This window comes from Lissotriton vulgaris, chromosome 1_1 (assembly GCF_964263255.1).
Source record: "Lissotriton vulgaris chromosome 1_1, aLisVul1.2, whole genome shotgun sequence".
NCBI classification, from domain to species: Eukaryota; Metazoa; Chordata; class Amphibia; order Caudata; family Salamandridae; genus Lissotriton; species Lissotriton vulgaris.
Window position 1 is genome coordinate 328,349,503 of NC_141685.1, and position 18,610 is coordinate 328,368,112.

At 44.8% G+C, this 18,610-nt stretch overlaps 1 protein-coding gene across 1 annotated transcript in view; it reads left to right on the forward strand.

The window, feature by feature from the left end:
• LOC147747127 (cytochrome P450 4B1-like) overlaps positions 1–18,610 on the forward strand; it is a 189,979-nt gene that overhangs the window by 79,105 nt on the left and 92,264 nt on the right. The window contains exon 5 of the mRNA XM_086952386.1: positions 17,990–18,114. Coding sequence (XP_086808512.1) covers positions 17,990–18,114 — 125 coding nt within the window. The remainder of the gene's footprint in view (positions 1–17,989; positions 18,115–18,610) is intronic.

Here is an 18,610-nt window from a genome sequence, read left to right on the forward strand (position 1 = left end):
AGTTTAAGATTAAAGAAATTTGATTCAATCCAATCCAGGTGAACTACAGGCACTTGGGTCCAAGGACTGTCGTGCTCCACACGCTTGTCTTGAGAAAGTCCCGCTGCGACCGCAAACATTGGTGCCTTAAAGGATCGAAACGTCGACATTTCTACATAGGCCGTATGTAGAAATTCTAGAGAGATGAAAAGAAATGTATAGAATTCTGTATAATCATATTCGTGGATGGCCTTCATGAGTTTGAATTTTGTATATATTTGTATAGGTGGTTCATATTGAAATTCATTGTATATATTGCTTCTGTCACGTGACCACTATTCACTATTTGTCACTTTCTTTGTTGCACTTTTATTAATATAATGACAGTCAGCCCTGTTGATTGTATAAATTGTTTTGAATGAATTTAAATGGGATAAGCATACAAATATAATAAGTTATATACAGTGTTTTTTCATTTATTGCCAGAACCTGTGTTTGGTTTTTCTTGTCAGAGGGAGGTTTCTTTCTGTTGGTATAGTTGCATACATTAGCATTTGCAAATTATTTGTGCTGTCACCCGACGGAACCATTTTTACTTTAACTATTGACTACCCAGGTTCTGAGGGACACAGGGTTAACCCCGTTTTTTTCATATAAACAGTTTATGGAGTAGGCAGAATATTTTCCAAAATTGGTCAGGACGTGAAAGAGATTATAAACAGAGGCGGCGGGGTTGGACATATACACCAATATGTCGTCCGCGTACAGTGAGAGTTCGTTGACAACACCTTCGGCCCAACTAAGGCCCCGGAGTTGTTCTTTTTTTATGTTTCTCTTGAAGTGATCTGCCGGCAGCAGAGCCTGCTTTCTTGGGGCTGTGTGCAGAAGCATGTGAGGCACTGCACTGGATTTACTCTCCTACTAAACCTATATTTTGATAAAACTTTATCCAGCCTATGGCTTGCAGTTATGAGCAGGGGCATGCTGCCTGCCATCTGTTCGGTTTCGTATTTCAAAGGCTTCGCATTCACTTTGTGGACGCGCAGCCTGGCACTTTTTTCTGTCATTGCTTTTGTCCTGCCTGCTGCCTGACATACGTAGTGGCCTGCACCTTTAAATTACCGCTTCTCCTTGGATTTATAGGCAGGTCCCAGGTGACGCTTATTCTCTTCTGCCTCCGTTAGAGGACCCGGTTCGCAGCAATGATCAAATCCTTTTTAGTAGCACCTCAAGTCAAGTCAAGTCAAGTCAAAGAATTTATATAGCGCGCTACATACCCAGAGGGTCTCAAGGCGCTTGAGGAGGGGTGGGGAATTATTTGTCAAATATCCACGTTTTAAGCTGCTCACCAGTAGCACAGCGCTCAGATTTCCATTATTCCAGCCGTATTGAAGTTGAGAGGTTGTTATCACAGAGGCGCTAAAGTTAAATAAATCACCTCTTCTCCTCCCGTATCAGGGTTTCCGGTGCACCTAAAATGTAATCAGCCGCAAGGAGAGGGTTTGGCGATATCCGCTTCAGCTCATAACATTCACGCATACAAATATGTCAGTGCCGCGCGCACATCGTTTTACGATGGGAAGGCACGGGTCTCGCGCGGGCTTGCGAAGGCAAACCTTGTTTTACAAACTTGCTGTTTATAGGAATCAAATACAATCACTTGGGGTCTGAAAGCGTCATCTAGAGCGTTTCGCAGTTGTATTTTATTTTCTAGCAGTACAATCCGGGCTCAATGGTGTGTGAGTGAAGCTTGCACTGCTGTGTGTGTGTGTGTGTGTGTGTGTGTGTGTGTGTAGCTTGCACAGCTGCTGCCCATACTGCATTCGGTCAGTGTCTCTGCAAGCGAACCTGCATTGCGCTGCCTGTTGGGTGTGTGAGTGAAGCTTGCACTGCTGTGTGTGTGCGTCTGTGTGTGTTAAGCTTGCACTGCTGGGTGTGCAACTTGCACTGCTGTGTGTGTGTGTGTGTGTGTGTGTGAGAGAGAGAGAAGCTTTCAGTGTTGCTGCTGATTCTGCATTCAGTCAGTGTCTCTGCAAGGGAACCTGCATTGCGCTGCCTGTTGTATGTGTGAGTGAAGCTTGCACTGCTGTGTGTGTTTGTGTGTGTGAAACTTGTACTACTGGGTGTGCAGCTTGCACTGCTGTGTGTGTGTGTGTGAAGCTTGCACTGCTGCTGCCCATACTGCATTCAGTCAGTGTCTCTGCGAGGGAACCTGCATTGGGCTGCCTGTTGTGTGTGTGAGGGAAGCTTGCACTGCTGTGTGTGTGTGTGAAGCTTGCACAGCTGTGTGTGTGTGTGTGTTAAGCTTGCACTGCTGCTGCCCATACTGCATTCAGTCAGTTTCTCCGCGTACATAGCATACAGTGCTAATACACTTTTTTAAAAAGTGCATTAGCCGTGGCTGCTTCATGTGTCCATAAATATTTCCAGAAGCAAACATGTATTCCTGAATTACACTGCATGACCCATTGTGCAGTAATTGTATAGCTCTTCAATCTCTGGCAGCTCAGCACCCAGGATAATGTGCTGCATGGCTAAAGGCTTAGAAGGTCCCAAAGGCGAGACCTATTGGCTATGCCCATGCTTGTTACAGATACAACTCAAGATCAATGACTAAAAAGAAAAAAGCGGCAGCATCAAAAGCATTTAAAAGAAATTATTTAGATGTGGTGAACAACTTTTAGATAGTGCTGTATTGATAGGGACTGATCCAAAATGACACCTACGCACCTTTTAGAAAGTGTGAGTTTAGCATCCATGTATCAGAAATCACCTATATCTGGGAAAAGGTTTCCAAGATGTGCAGAAAGTACAGATAATCTATGTCGAATTGCTGTTTTAAAGGTAGTTATTTGGTGTCTACCTAAGCATCAATAGTAGAATAATGGTTATTCAACATACTTGAAACCCTCTGGACTAAAATAAAAAATATGAACTTGATAAATGTCTTATACATATAAATGCACATCATTGTGATACCTGTTATCAAAGAAAATATACCAGCAAATGCTGCCACTTTATGACCAGCTGACTTCGATGTGAGTTGTATTTTGCAGGTGTAGCATCTGAATTGACAAACAATTTGTTCTTTCTTTATAAACCTAGTGCAAGATTTATGTACTCTACTACATGGTTTACTCATTTGTGACTGTACCTCACTCATTCAGATGACCTTTTTAAAGCAATTTTCTTGCACTTGAGAAAGAACAGGTCAACCTACTTTCTCTTGGTCATTAAATGGATTTAAGTTGCAGTGGCTTGATTCATAACATTTTCAGGTTGACCATCCGTGCAGAAGTGTAGTACAAGAAGCATTTAAGGGAACTGAGGAGCCAACTGGAGAAAGTTGGCAATAGCCGGTACAAATGTATACACTGTATAGAACATGCACACCAAATCCTGTTACGACAATTGGAGCTAGTGTTAGCCCATTGGCAATGGCACAATTAGAAGGTGCACTTATGAAATTGGGGATCATGATGGGCATGACTAGGGGCTGATGAGTGAGACGTGTCTTCCCGCCAGCAAAAAGGTGCCCCATTCCACTAATGTCATGGGTGCAGGTAAGGTGGTTGAGGAAGAGGGCAGTCAGCCTCCTGCGCTACAGAGGAGAAACGGTTGACCAGCAACGTTTGAAGCTGGTGGGCCTATGGTTGCCGAATGTCCAATATGGTTGCTTCACATCAGCCTGGCGGTTCTTTGTTGATAAACTATGGTGTGTTGAGTGCTGTGGGTGGGTGAATCACATGCCTGCTCCGCTGGGTCAGAGTGTGAGCTCAATGAGAGGGGAAAGTTGTCCAGGGTCCGTTTTACAGCTCCTGCCGCATCCTATGTGAAGGACCATTGTTAGACTTGCCAGCCATAGATTGGTCTCCCCCCCAAACATTTTGCCTTCTACCCTCCCATTTTGCCGAATTCGTTTTAGTTGGTCTTTAAACTCTGTGTGCTTTACCATTGCTAACCAGTGCTAAAATGCTTGCGCTCGCTCCTTAAAACATTGTTAAATTGGCTACACCTGTTTGGCCTATTTAATTTACATATAAGTCCCTAGTAAAGTGGTATACCCTATTCCCATGGTTGATCTATTTAACGCTGCTAGTAGGTCTGTAGAACTTATTATGGCACCCACTTAAGTAGCCCCATAAACATGTCCCAGGCCTGCCATTGCAGCCTGTATGTGGTTTGAAACTGCCAATTCAACTTGGCAAAATAAGCCTTTTGCCAAGCCTAAGACTCCCTTTTTAATACATATAAAACGCCATTTGTGTAGACCCTAAACAGCCCAAAGGGCAGGGAGCGTTGTATTAAAAAAGTTGAACTTGTACTTCTAAGTATTAGATGTCCTTGTATGAAACTCACAAATCAATTTTTCACTTCTGTGAGGCCTAACTTTCCCATAGGATAACATTGGGTTACCTTGCTACATTTAATAAGTGATAACGGATGTATGGGAGCAGGTAGAAATTTCATATATGGTGTGTACGGAATTGTAATTTAAAATCCTCTTTAATAGTAAAGTTGGATTTAAAGCCACAATTCTGAAAATGGCAGTTTTAGAAAATTGGCATTTTCTTGTCCTAACCATTTTGTGCCTGTAGTCTGGGTCACATGACTAGGTGTTATTGGCAGTTGGCCTTTGTGTATTCCTTTCAGACACCCACACGAGTGCCTGGGCGTAGGCAGGATGGCCCATCCAAGGCAGGATGGCGCAGCGGACCTGTGCTCAGCCCCACTTGAACTTCAAATTACCCTGCGGCAGCTCACACACAAAGCACTTCACACTAGTATATTGTGCCTGCAGACAGACTGGAACCACAGCTGGGAGGCAGGGATTCTCAGAAGCATCTGTAGGGGGAAAACTCCAGAAGTTTCTTCCACTTCAAAGGGGGACAATGGATTAAAAGGGGACCCTCAGACCCACTCATTTCTGGACCTGTGAAAGGACTCTGGGGCCTGCTGTTACTGCCTGTGGCCAGCTGTGAACTTCAGAGGGCTGCCCTCCTGCCCCAAGAAGACTGCTGTGCTGCTTGGAGCCTGACTTATGCCCTCAGAGGACTGCCCTGTTTTAGTCCTGTTCTCCTGTTTGAATCCAAAACTTCCAGAGTGTCTTCAGGGGCTAGTTGTCTGGCCTCCTGATCTGATTCTAAGGGACTGAACATGCTCCAACTATCTAAAACCTGCTCCAGAACCCAGCCTGAGTGGGTCATGGTCCTACAAGTGGTTCCCTTGACCCTTTGAAAATGTAGCCAAAGGTGCCCAGATAATCCAAATCCAAAACTTGGGGCTTGGAAAATTGTTTGCCAAAAAGTGCTCAGAGAAACTTAAGGAGTCTGGGACCTAGCTGCTTGCCGATCTGTCCAAGGCACATTGCCCGTCAGCCTGACTTTACAGAAGCTCATGTTATATTCTTTTCACGTGACGCAAAGCAGAGTCCAATCGTTAGTTTGAGAATTGTCGGTATATCGCTGCTGAACAACAAAGTGACAGAGAGCTTTATAACACAGGATTAGAGGCTAAGAAATTGCGCAACATCTGCAATTGGAAGAGAAAAGACATGATGACTACATTAGTGAGTGTCAAATCCCTGATGAAGGGCATAGTAAAATGCCCGAAATGCATTGGATGTACAACATAGACATTGCCTGAACTAAGAAATTGTTCGTAAAGTCCTTGAAAATGTACAAATGATCTTTTGAAAAATTGAAGAAACTGAATATATAATTCACAAGAAATACAGCAAAATCCTAATCAAACCTATTGAGTGGAAGTCTTTTTGTTTTCACTAAAGACAACAATGTGTGTGCCTGCTAAGGGATGAGACTAGAGACACCTCTAACCTCACGTTTCATTTATATAGTAAGACGCCGTTGGGCCCTCGGACTCACCTTGCGGAGCACCTGTAAACCTTAACCTACATTATTCTACATAGTGTGTTCACCTTTTCAACAAACTATTGGCTGTGCATCTACCCAATACTATTCACTATATTCTTTTCTGCGGCAGCTAATCCTGGTCAGTGGCTCTTCCCAGAAAGGGTGTTTTGCCTTGTGGAACCCTCTTCGCCTTCATCATTCTGCTTTGTCCCGCTTGAGATTTTCCACTTCTAAAAAAGAGACAGTCTGAATGTACACATCTTCCCCACAACTTCGTTCGACAGCTCCCTGATGACCACTTCATCTTCTCCTCCTCGGAGCCCCCGCGGCTGCCTTGCCCCATGGAACTTTACCTTCTCAGTAATTTGTCACCCAATATTCTTCTAAGTCTGAAGGTAAGCGGAGACTGGACCCAATCTACTTTGTGCATCTGAACCATGCTCCATTGCGTTAAGCCATAACTTTAGACTTTTGCCCTGGTCTGGCAGGACTAGATGGAGCTTTGCTCCTTTAGGTGCTATTTTTCACTTAAAACCTAGAAAATGTGTGACTCCTGTTCTAATGGTTGTATTTTTGACGTTTTGGTGTAACTAATTTATTAATATTCACACTAGTTTTCTAAATTGGCGTCAGATTTTTTTAGTGTGTTTTCACTTTATTACTGTTTACGTGCTGCATAAATACTTTCCACATTGCCTTTAGTTAAACCGGACTTTTTATGGTTCACTATGTCAGGGATTTTGGCTGTTGCTTAAGCAGGGTTTCATACCCCTCAACCAACAACCTGATATCTCACAAGCATGGACATGCAGAAGAGTGAAGGACCTGATGACCGTGTGTGGAGGAGGCTAGGAGCTTGTATTGTATGGGGAGGCAGTGGCTAACAGAGTGATGACTGCATGGAGTCACCCGAACGTGGGAGATTGGACCCTGAAGCTAGAGCACTGAGGTGCAGATGCAAGGCTTGCAAGGCTAGTGGGACTGCTTACAAGCCGGGTAGTATTGGTAGAGTATCACTGAGTATCCCCTGGTGAGTGGGTTGGTTCCGGAACTCATAGCAGGAGCACCCACAGGGCAATGACATGCCACAACTGTGTGCCTTTCATGCAAGATAGCATGACCTCGATTAGCTGCTGAATTTGCAACCCAACAAGTGTTGCCTGAAGACCGAGCCCTGAAAAGGCTGACTGGGGTGAACCCATAAGTGGACCTTATTCAGAAGGCCAATACTAAATATTTAGCTGAACAGGCTGTCACAGACTGAGCCAATCAACCAGCTACCCCTCTGTTCACCACTGGTCAGTGGCCTTGTGAAAAAGCTGGAGGTGGGCTAGATGGGCAGCCATACAGGAAGGAGAGACTGCAGTATGTTCTCCCCCTTTTCCTTTGGGTATTGATACTGTCAAAAAGCTGGGACTCGCACAAGACTAAGAATCCAACCACCTCAACTACAACTATGTGGAAATCTAGGCGGCCCAAAGTTTTTCCCTGTCTGATCTTTCAAATCAGCATGGGGAAAGTAACAAAGGAGGTGTACCCATGTTGTGGACAGTTTGGCCGATAGGGAGCACCACAAACGGGCAGTCTGGAAAACTAGACCCCATCACACAAGCAATCACTGGCAAGAGAAGTGGCCTAAAAAATAATAATCAGTTGCAGTAGGATTGAATTTGACTCTGCTAGACCAGAGAAAATTGGCCTTAAAACTAACTCCGACAGAAACCATGGTAGCCGAGCTGGCACTTGCAATGGTGGAATTGAAGACTCGGAGAGCAGACATGATTATGAGAATACATCTTCTACAGTACTGGGTGGAGGATGCTAAGGACCAGTCCCAGCGAAATAATACCCAAATAGTACGTCTCCAGAAAGCAAGGAGGGCAACGAGGTAGAAGCATTCCTTGAAAGCTTGTTCTGCTCAAACATAGCCGCTATTATCAGTCATCTTCGCTGCAGAAAGGGTGTGCTGAGGTCCTGCAATCGCTCTGAAGCCAGGTTCACCACCCAGAACAATGACAGCAAGATTGTTGCACTACAAGGATCGAGCCTTGCTCCTCAAAGGGCTTGCATATATGGCCCTTACGTAATGAATAGGCCATGTTAAAACGCATGCAATACATTGCATGCCATTACAACGCAGTCATTACAATGACTACGTTGTTACATCGCATACTATTACAAAGCAAGTTGTTACAGCGACTTGCTGTAGGGTGGCATGCTGGATTTTGAAATAGAATAATTTCCAACTCCAGTCTGTGCAACAGTAGGGAAGGTGTTGGATTTTAAATCCATAACCTTCTGTCCCCTACAGCAAGTCGTTGTAACAACCTCGTTGTAATGGTGTGTGATGTATCGCATGCGTTGTAAACCATGTTTCCCTTATGAGATGGATAACACCAGAATCCTCTTGTTCCCAAGCTACATGGCCGTGGTACAGCAGCAGTGGAGATATTTTCGGGCCATAACACTGAAAGTTAGCAAGCTGAACATTGTTACACACATCTTTTCCCAGTGATGTTGAAAACATTAGTAGGCTTAGGGGCAATATTCTTTAGTTAACTGCAGGAGGCATAGAACTGAACGAATGGTGTGTAGCATAAGGAGAAGTGGTAGTTTCCATAGATACCTGCCGCAATGACCAGAAAGGGGCAGGGATCAAACAGAGGCACCATCAGTTGCCCAGATGACCAAGAATGAAAGAAAGGTGTTGGCAACAGTATCCGCCTGGTGAAGAGACCCCATGAAAATAATCGGACAACATTGGTCAGGGCTGAAGCACTGGCTAAGATGCTAAAGAAGATGAGGATAACTGCTGTTTATTTTCTCTCATCCCCATAACCCTGGATGACATTGCTTGATGCCTGAGGGAGAAGGCCCATATGAATTGTGGCTAGCTCCATGACAACCCATTCACAAGTCGAGCACTGAACGTTCAGTATGTGTGGTGTTTGCTGTTGCAGAGACTAAAAGCTCAAGCTCGGGAAGGTGAATGAAAGGGGCAGCATGAGTGGTAGGCACTGGCCGATGAACCTATTGCCCCAATTTTTCTTATTATTTATTGCCTCTGGTGTTCGGCTCACTGGCCAGGGCTTGTTATTGGAGATTCTTGTTAGATTTGCCAATGGGAAAAATAGAAATGGGGTGCATGGACCACGATTGCATACACCGCTCTAATAGGTGACCGGGCAGGATCAAGTCTGAAAGGGGCAGATTGGGGGAAGGCATTAAACATAGAGTGGGGGTAGGGGACATTGTTGGTTATAACGGATACGCATCCCTAACCTGGAACATTAGAGACCTGGGAACTGATACTAAAATGCACCAAGTATATACGTACTTTCTGACACTAGGTCCTTTTTGCATTCCTCCAGATGAAACACCTTAATAAAAGGGATGGCATGAAGCTAAAGCACCAATGGAAGCTACAATTATTCCACATATGAAAGTGGAGTGCTGTCTTGGATCAAACCAGGGGGTACCCTTTAAGGCTGAAAAACAAAACACTTCAACAATGAAGGGCGCTATGTTCACATAAGTGCATGGCTCGATGGCACAACCTTTATCTTAGTGGGAGTTCACGTTGCACATAGCACCTCTATTGGTGGACTTCTTCACAAACCACTTTTGCTTTGTGCAGTAGACATGCTTACAGACAGATCATACCAGCCACTGCAGAGTGTAATGGAAACTCACTCAGTAGTAGTTGTATATGTAGAGGACTAGAGCCTGACTGAAGTGTGGAGGACTGTATATCCGATACATATGGATTATTCATACTACTCACCCCTGCAGGCATTGCCTACCCCATACCTATTTTTCGCAATACTACAATTGAGGAAACATATTCGCAGAGTACTTTACCAAGACTTTAGCTGACCACAACACTTTGCTGATATCACTGCAGTGGGGTGGGACACTCCTCAGAATCCGTAACTGGAAATTGCAGTCGTCCACATTCGGTGAATTGGGTTATAGAGATATGCTCAGAGGTGAGCTTTCACCATATTTGCACCAGATTGTGGGAACTGTGTGAGTCACACTGATAAAATGGGAAACCTTCAAAGTATACATGCAAGACACCTGAATTTGAACTTGCACTGGGGTCCATACAGAGTTAGTTAGGCACCCATGCAGATTGGAGATAGAACTGAGGTCAATGGAAAAGAAGGTAATGGGTCTCCTTTACCCTTGCCGGCAAAATATAAAGCAAAAGGGAAAGCAGAGAGCTGAACAGTGTGAGGCTGTAGATAGTCAATGACAGAGAGTATGTAGCCCTCAGGCACTCTGAGGGGACTAATCACGCTGTCCCAAATCAGGCAGACAATGGAGCATTGGGTACTCCGATAACTTTTCATAAGGATATAGAATCAGAATAAGTGGTTGTTTGCTTTTAGTTATTATACATTCATTATGTGTGCATTATCTACTAAATATGTGACTGTTTTGGTTGCCAAGTCTCCTTGCCAAAGACCATGCATAGTATAAGCGGGAAATTTGACCGATCTAAATGGCTGATTCTAAATGTGTTCTATTATGTACGTATGCAAAACTTCATATTTAAAAAAAGCACCTGAAACTATTGAATTTAACAAAATTAAGAAACAGATTAAAAAATAAGAAGACCATCATGGTGACACACTCCCATTCCCCTGCTGGAGGCTGCGAGTAATAAACCAGGCACACCAAAGATAAGATGCTATTGAATTGATGCAATATCAGTTCAAAGTTAAGGCATCAGTAGGGCTCGTAATATTATAATTCTTGAAAAAAGGGAACTGCTACTTTCTGTGTGCCCTATAAGATTTGATGTAAAAAAAAGTATAAAATGGCAGGTAGTTTGTCAGATCGTAACGCTGCGATCAATAGTACTATTTGGACTTAAGGTCAGGTTTTGACTGTGTATTGAATCTAAACATGAGATAGAAAAAATGGCGAACTTCAGTATTAATAATATCTAAGTGAAGTTTAAAGCCTTCATTTCCCTTATGGGCGAGGTATCCAAATGCCAGGAACTCCTGTTTAATGTTTTGGAAAGTTTTCATGTGTTTAAGAGGCTTGTACTTCTAATGTATCTTAGCAGTACTATCCGCCTGTACGACAAGGGTTGCCCACAACTCGCACCCAAGCTCCCTAAGGGTGCTCTTAATGAGAGCGATCGATTATTGGTCACACATCCAACTTCAATGAGCGTGGCTTCCCTGTGTGCTTCAACACAAACTAAAAGTGGCCAAAGTGCAATTTTGCCTGCCAGAAGATTGATACCAAGCTTTAAATGCAAGAATATCGAAGGAGTACAAGGCTCCAGCCGTGAAACAGACCTGCAGCTATTTTCAGTTTCAATTTCTGTATCCACTGGATCTCTGTCCGCACAGTTCTGCACCAGAGGCTGTTGCTGCCTTCAATTGAAAAACGTACAACTTTTTACTCTGCGACTGCCCGTTTTTTGCTTATATCTCAATACAGCCCCAGTGGTTGTCCCAGTTTACATGAACGTTCATTTCTATGCTCTCCAGGGTCAACTTTGCATCAAAACGTATTCTAAAGTACTTAAAATCAATAAATTGGTCTAAGAGCTAGTTAATAATTCAAATGTTCCCCTAACAGGAGTCCCTTCGAGCACTGAGAACTTCGATTTGTTGACTGTATTGCTCCACTTTTTTAAGCGCTGTACACCCCAAAGCCCTTAAGGGGATGGTGCATATATGGCTCTCTCAATTAGTGTAAGGCTGCATTATCCGCAAACGAAAATATTGTGATTTTCTAGTTATGCTGTTTAGAGATATCAAAGTTTATCTGTTTCAAATAGTCCCCAATGAAATTATAAAGTTAATTAAATGGGGAGAGGGTAAGAAACCTGGCACACCTCAGCCTGTTTACTCTGACCTAAGCAGGTTTTTCTTGTTGGAGAAGGGTTTTTAGGTCTCGCCTAACATGCGCTGCTTCACCTTGGCGAGGCTATTGTTGTGAGTTTTTGTAGCGAAGGAAGACAAACCATGTGCGCGCACGGACAGGCCATGTGCATGCGCATGGTGTCTTCTCTTAGCTTTTAGTTCATGTGCCCGCGCACTCTGGGACCGCGACCACGCCCGGCGCCCCCCAGCGGCTCACCTCTCCATCCGGTGGGTGTTCTTGCTCATGGACTCTCAGCCCCAGCACAACAGTCTCCAGCCCCAGCTTCGTTGAGGTGGTAGCAGCAGGCGCACTTACCAGTTCTTTGTTCTGGCGCTGGGGCACCGGCACAGCCCAGTCAGTATTGGTGCACGAGCAGGCCCCTGTTGCAGGCCGGTGCCCATCTCCTGTGTGTGTGTCCAGTGCCTGGAGTCCGCCTCGTGGCGTAGGCTCACAGTCGGCGCCTCCCGCCGGGCCTCGTTACAGTATAGCCTGCCGTTGCAGCCTCTGCCGCTGCCGTTCGCTTCCTTTTGCTCGTGCCCCGACCGAGCTTCGAGCCCGCCTGCCAATCACTTGGACCAATTTGCTCCCTGTCACGCCAGGGCAGCGCAAACTGCACCAAGCACCCCCACCGGGGGCCAGTGACAGCACAGTTCCCTTGGGTCATCGGGTGCCCCCGCAGTTTGTCAACATAGTGGGGGACCCACCACGAGGGAGCCAGTCAGTCCCTCTGTCCTTCTCCACTCTATATATATAAAGGGCTGCACTGTGTTACGCTGGACATGCTCTGCAAATTTTGCCAAAGAACAAATGCTTGCTTTCCGATTGCATCGTTCCAAGAATGTTTCAGGTGCAGAGCGTACAGTGCACGCAGGGACTGGCTGCATAAATCAGCACCGGCACTTGTGGATCAAAATGTGCCCGGGGTTCTATAGCATGCAACGTTCCCTGTGTAATGTGAAACTTCCAGACAATTAAGAACCTGCTGCCCCGCCACACCCCTTTATTCCGTTCCACAAACTCCCCGCCCTCTTCTTCCATCTCGACTAACCTCTGACATCACTAGGCCCCTTCCTATCACTACCCTGATCGTCTCGCAGCCATCCACCCAATCACCCTGGAGGCAATCAATCAATGTCGGCTGCGGGCCAATGGGAATCTCAGCGGGATGCTCAAGCATCCTGTGCAAACCACTTAATCTCCCGTGCCTAGAAATTAATGTGTCAGGCTGTCAGTCTGTAATGCAACTGGTGCTCATGTAAGTAAAACTCCCTGATACCTTCGGGTCGAGTTCACGCAATTAAAACTGCAACAAAAAAAAGATCCAGAGCGGTAGGGTAGGGTCAGCCAAGCGTGTGTGAGACTAGCAGGAGGGTGGAGGGACTTCACAGAATGCATGCGTGATGAGCAGGGAGGTTTACAAACAGCATGGACCTCGCAGGCAAGGGGTTGGCAACTGGAGTGCAGCGACAGGAAAGCACTCAAGTAAGGCCATATAGGTGTTTTCAAAGCTTGACGGGAGCATCGAGGGATACACGTGCTGTCCATGAATGGTGGTTTTAAAAGAAGAATTATCATTTGTTTTTATCTAGCACCCGTTTCGTTTCTGAGCGCTATATATAACAGAAGTTGCTGTTTCTGTAGATTTTTGTCATGGAGAGGCTGAGGGAATGTAGGTCAAATACATGCTTTGGGCTTGAATCCAAGCGGTGATACACGTTAGTACACTAGGGGAATGCTTGTATGGGGCTCGTATATCACAGGGTGGCTGGGACACTTCCGCCATCAAGAGGTATATAGAACACGACGACTGCAAGTTTGGATATTGTTTATATGTGTGTCCGATTTTTTTGTAACATCTTAAGGACATGTAACTGAAGAGTACGCAGAAACAGCTCAACATGATATCAAACATTATGTTGGAAGCGTTATTCAGATTGAGATGCTTGTCCGGCTGGCATGAGCTGGCAAAGCCGCTGTAAAGTGTGTGCTGAAAATGCTTATAAAGATGGCTTTAAATAACAAGCTTTGCAATGCAATAGGTCTCGCAGTTGTGAGAGTTTGAGCTATTGGCATTGTAAATGGCAATGCCTTTTATTTACGTGTTAGTTTTTGAAACTTAAATAAAAGGCATTGTCATTACAATGTCAATAGCTTAAACTCCTATCAAATGTGAGACCTATTGCATTGCAAATGCTTGTTTGTTTTGTGTTGAGGTCAGTCTTGCACTATGGCAGATCCAGAAGTTTCCTCTTAACAGATGTTGATGATGATGTGTTCAACTGAATCATCCTCTGAACCTCTTGGATGTTGAGCTCGTTGTAGTAATTTTATAAAAATCGGGTGTCCTTATGGTTTTTGGAATTGGATTGACGGGTTGTCTTGAATTATGAAGTAGTCTCAACTAGGTTGTAGCATCGAGAAGTTGATTAGTTGCTACAACTTCGTCTGGTTGGAGAGGAAATGTGTACTTACATTTTGAAGATGGTCTGGGATGGTATTGCAGTACTGTACTGTTCTTTTGCCTTTACATTCATACTTTGCTCAATAGTGTTAGATTTCAAGAATTTGGTAGAAAGTGAGGCAGAATCGGACGTTTTCGAGCTGGGATTACTTTGGAAATTTATGGATATCTAAGATAACCTCTCCTTATATTTTGGGTTCTGTTCACCACACCTTGCCTTCCTGTTTGCTGTTTTATCTATTTTGTGAACAATAGCATTATTGTTCTCAGTGAGATTTTCTGTTCTTGGAAGTCAAATTGACTCATATTCTGTAGGATTTTAGTTTTTTTAGTTAACGTTGCTATCTACAGTATTTATAGATCTTTCTTGGTTTGTTAGTGTAATATTCACTTTCTCCACTCGGAATACCCAGTTTCAATTACAGGCTGTTCATGTTTATATCTAGCGCTTGACAATTTCGATTTTAAGACATTCTTTCAGTTTATACATGAAAGTATGTAGTTTCAGATATATTTGAGTTTCATTTCCTCTTGTGATGTCTATCTGTCAATTTCTCTTTGTTGTAGTATCATACTGGGTTTTACTTATCATGGGTGGTGTTTTTGATGTTTATTAGTACTGCAGTGTTTGGAGGTGTTCTTGTGGCTGCTGAAGAACTTCTTCTGATGCATTGAGTAGAAAGATCTATAGATAATATGGGGTATGCTTTGGAAATGTAAGGATTCTGGTATTTTTTATTGATGCTGGTGATGCTATTATGCTGATATGGGATTTATCAGCTATATGGGTTTGTTGTGACTGGAGCAATTGCTGCAATGTTTGTTCTTGACCGTGCAGGTGGACAGAGTATGTTTTTGGTCTTATCTTTCTCTACTATTTTAAGATATGCATTGCTTCAATCCACATCTTTCCATTATTGTAGTAGTTTCTTCATAGTAGAAATATAATAGAATTAGCCCAATGAGAAACTCTGGTATTTGACTTTGTGTGAGGTAAGGTCACCTACCTGCCAGGCATATTACATATATATGGCACACGTTCCCTATTTGCACCACGGTGCATCTTTAAATAGATTCACTGTGTGCAGACACAGGGAAAGTGCGCCGTGCTACTGTGAACCTGTGCTGCCCCGGGGCAGCGCATTCAAGTGAAATACGAGGCAGCAACCGCCCTCACTTTCATGAGGTGAGAGGGATCCCCTTGCAAGCGGCTGCAGTGAGGGGCTGCACTCGCCTGCAAAAAGATGCCTGGGGATTCCCTTACTCCCCTCCTGAGGGCTGCCTTTTGGAGGCGCACGGAAAGTGCTGCACCTTTTTGTGCACATATTAAGTGCACTTCCTGAAGGCAGGTTTGCCTCTGTGCCCTGATCCATTTTACGGCAAGGGTGCAGAAGCAAAAGTATGTTCTCATTTGTATGAGTCCACACCCCCATGCAAATGAGAGAATGTCCTCTTGAAATAGGGCAGACTCACATGTAGCGCCAGCGCTATCTGCATTACAGTGGGTCCGCTCAAGCATCTGCGACCATTGCTGTGGCACTAAAATGCCCCGGGGGATGCACAAAGCAGGAACACATGAACATTGCATGGTCGGGGCACTTTCTATAGAATGTCCTCTGGTGTGAAACATAAAGGGACCTAAAGAACCGCAATCTGGTTTTTTTCGCCCATTTTTGTATGTCCCCTTTCTGACTGCATACTGCCCTTGGTCTTCCTTTACCCAGCACATCTCAGTACTCTGTACCTCCTTCTCTTTTACCTCCAGCACAGCTTCTTTGTCTGCTTTAGATGTATTTGCACTTTTCCTAAGTTTCGTAATCTCTGTATCGCTTTATCATTCCCTCCCGATGATGCTTCAATCCTTAGGCCTTTCAGACTAAGCCCCCTTCCTAAGCAGATCTTCAAGTTTGCTCCCTGTTTTCCTCTCCACCCACTGCTCCTTCATTCAAGTGGAGTGGTGTGGCTCACTGGTTAGAGGCGGCAGACCCGGAAGCAGAGAACGGCCCGGGACCAGGGTTCAATTCCCGACGCGGCAGGGTCGTGAACCAGGGTCAGCGGACTTGATAATTCTCGCCTCGGTGCCTACTCTAACCAGGGATCACACTCGGCAACTCTGGGCATTAGCTTGCCTCATCTCTACAACGGCCCCCCACAGACGCCGGGGATGCCTGGTTTCACCTTGGAGATACCCAGTAGGGACCATCTCACAGGGATAGCCAGGACGGGTTCCCCAGCGGTCTACAGCGCCACAACGCCTCAGGGCAGCAGTGCGCTTTACAAGACCACATACATACATTCATTCAGTACCATCCATTAACTTCCGCAGAGCAAGCAGCACTGTCATTCAAGCACAGTACCAACATAGTGACAGTCCTGCCCTTGCATTTGATGACTGTTTCTATCACAGTCCTGCACCCCACCCCCTCCCCCCCTCCAAACCTACCCCCGATGAATTATCATTCATTTGATGTCTGGCCTGGAGGTAGAAGGAAGATGGATTGCTGTGTCTAGATTGATGGGAGCAGCACAGACGCTCACTGGCATGAGTGAAGGATGGGTTTGGAGTGTGAAGGATCACGTGGGTGGGAGATTAGGCTAGTGATATTTTGCTACCTACAGAGCAGCATTGTGACGGCTGTATGTGCCACCTAATCTATTTCACAGCCCTGTCCTCCATCACACACCATTGCTCTGTCAGCTGCCCAGCAGGAGGCGGTAAAGTTGAACCATGAATAGGTCAGAAAGGAGAGGTCTAGCCTGTCCACTCCGTCACGGTCCTGAATAGACTGGCCACATCTCTATTTTAGTTATCAGTTCTGATTACGTTGTCTTATTACTGAAGCATCAAGTGACTGAGTAGAGCTTACCTTGTGTACATCTACTCTGGGATTTGCCTGTCAAGTACCATCCCACTTGAAGTGATTTATGAGTTTGTGTTAGACCTGGCATCCTTGGTGTGGTTTCCCCTGTCTTTTTGCCTCCTCCTCCTGTATTTTTGACGGTGTGCTGGATTTCGTTTTTGCTGGCTTAGATGCTTTGGGCACTTTACCTCTGCTGATTAGTGTCAAAGTGCAAGTGCTCCCTGTGTAAATTGTTATTGTAATTGGTTATCCATGATTGGCATATTTGTATTACCAAGAAGTCCCTAGTAAAGTGCACTGGGTGTGCCAGGGCTGGTGATGCAAATCCTACTTGTGGGCCTGCAGCACTGATTGTGCCACCAACATGAGTAGCCCTAAAATGGTGTCTCAGGCCTGCCACTGCAGTGCCTGTGTGCAGTCTGTGAACTGCCATGTCCTCCTGGTCAGTGTCCCCACTGACCAGGCCTAACCCTTCCCTTTCTGTGCACATTAGTCACCCCAATGGAAGGCCCAAGGTACCCCCTTGGGCAGGGTGCGGTGTATGTGAAAGGTAGAGCATGTTCTAGTTCAGGTGACATGCTCTGGTAGTGAATCACAGCCATTTTCGTTTTTCACTATTGCAAGGCTACCTTGCCCATAGGCTATCATGGGAAATGCTGGCTACAGTGACTAGCAGCATGTCTTCCCATAGGAGCAAGGTAGGACATAAGAGTCTGGTATCCCTGAACTCAGAATTTGATAACACATCTTTTAGGAAAGGTGGTTTTTAAATCCTGTGTTTGAGAACAGCACTTTCAGAAAGTTGCTGTTCTCTTGTCTGACCTTTCTGTGTGCCTTGGCCTGTTTGTTAAATACGGTTTTTGTCCATGATATGGTACCAAATGAGAATGGTAGCCTATTGAACCACAATTCTTTTGCTTCAGGATAAGTGGGAAAAGCTCATCACTGAAGACAAGTCTGTTGAACTCTTCCAGCATGTCAGCCTGATGACGCTCGACAGCATCTTGAAGTGCGCCTTCAGCTATGAGAGCAATTGTCAGACAGACAGGTGAGTGCAGCAGACATTTACAGGTCAAAGGAAACTAGACCTGGTCTATTAGGGTAAACAAGCACTTTGGTATTAAAATGTGAAGAAACAAATTTATCTCATGGTCAATTTCCCTACGTTCTGTAAATTTTATTACGTATGCATATTATGCATGTTGTGTAAATTTCATATATGGGGTGGTATTTGTTGTATTCATGGCATGCTGGTTATGGATATTTTTTCATCATGATTCATTTTTGTGATATAACTTATGTTGGAGGACCTAGCTAAGGACTTTCCATTGGTTTTGAGAAGACCAATTTTCAGGTTACTTCAGATAAATGTATTTTTCCATTCACTTATCTCCTGTCCCCGTGTAAGGCCCGCCTAGCTGGAGCTGGGCCATAATTGTGATAATTTTATAATAACTGCCTCGGAGCACAAAAGGGCTGTTCAGAGTTATTCCTGGACTTGAACTCGAAGATCCACATGATTTTAATCCTCAAAGGGACTGGGC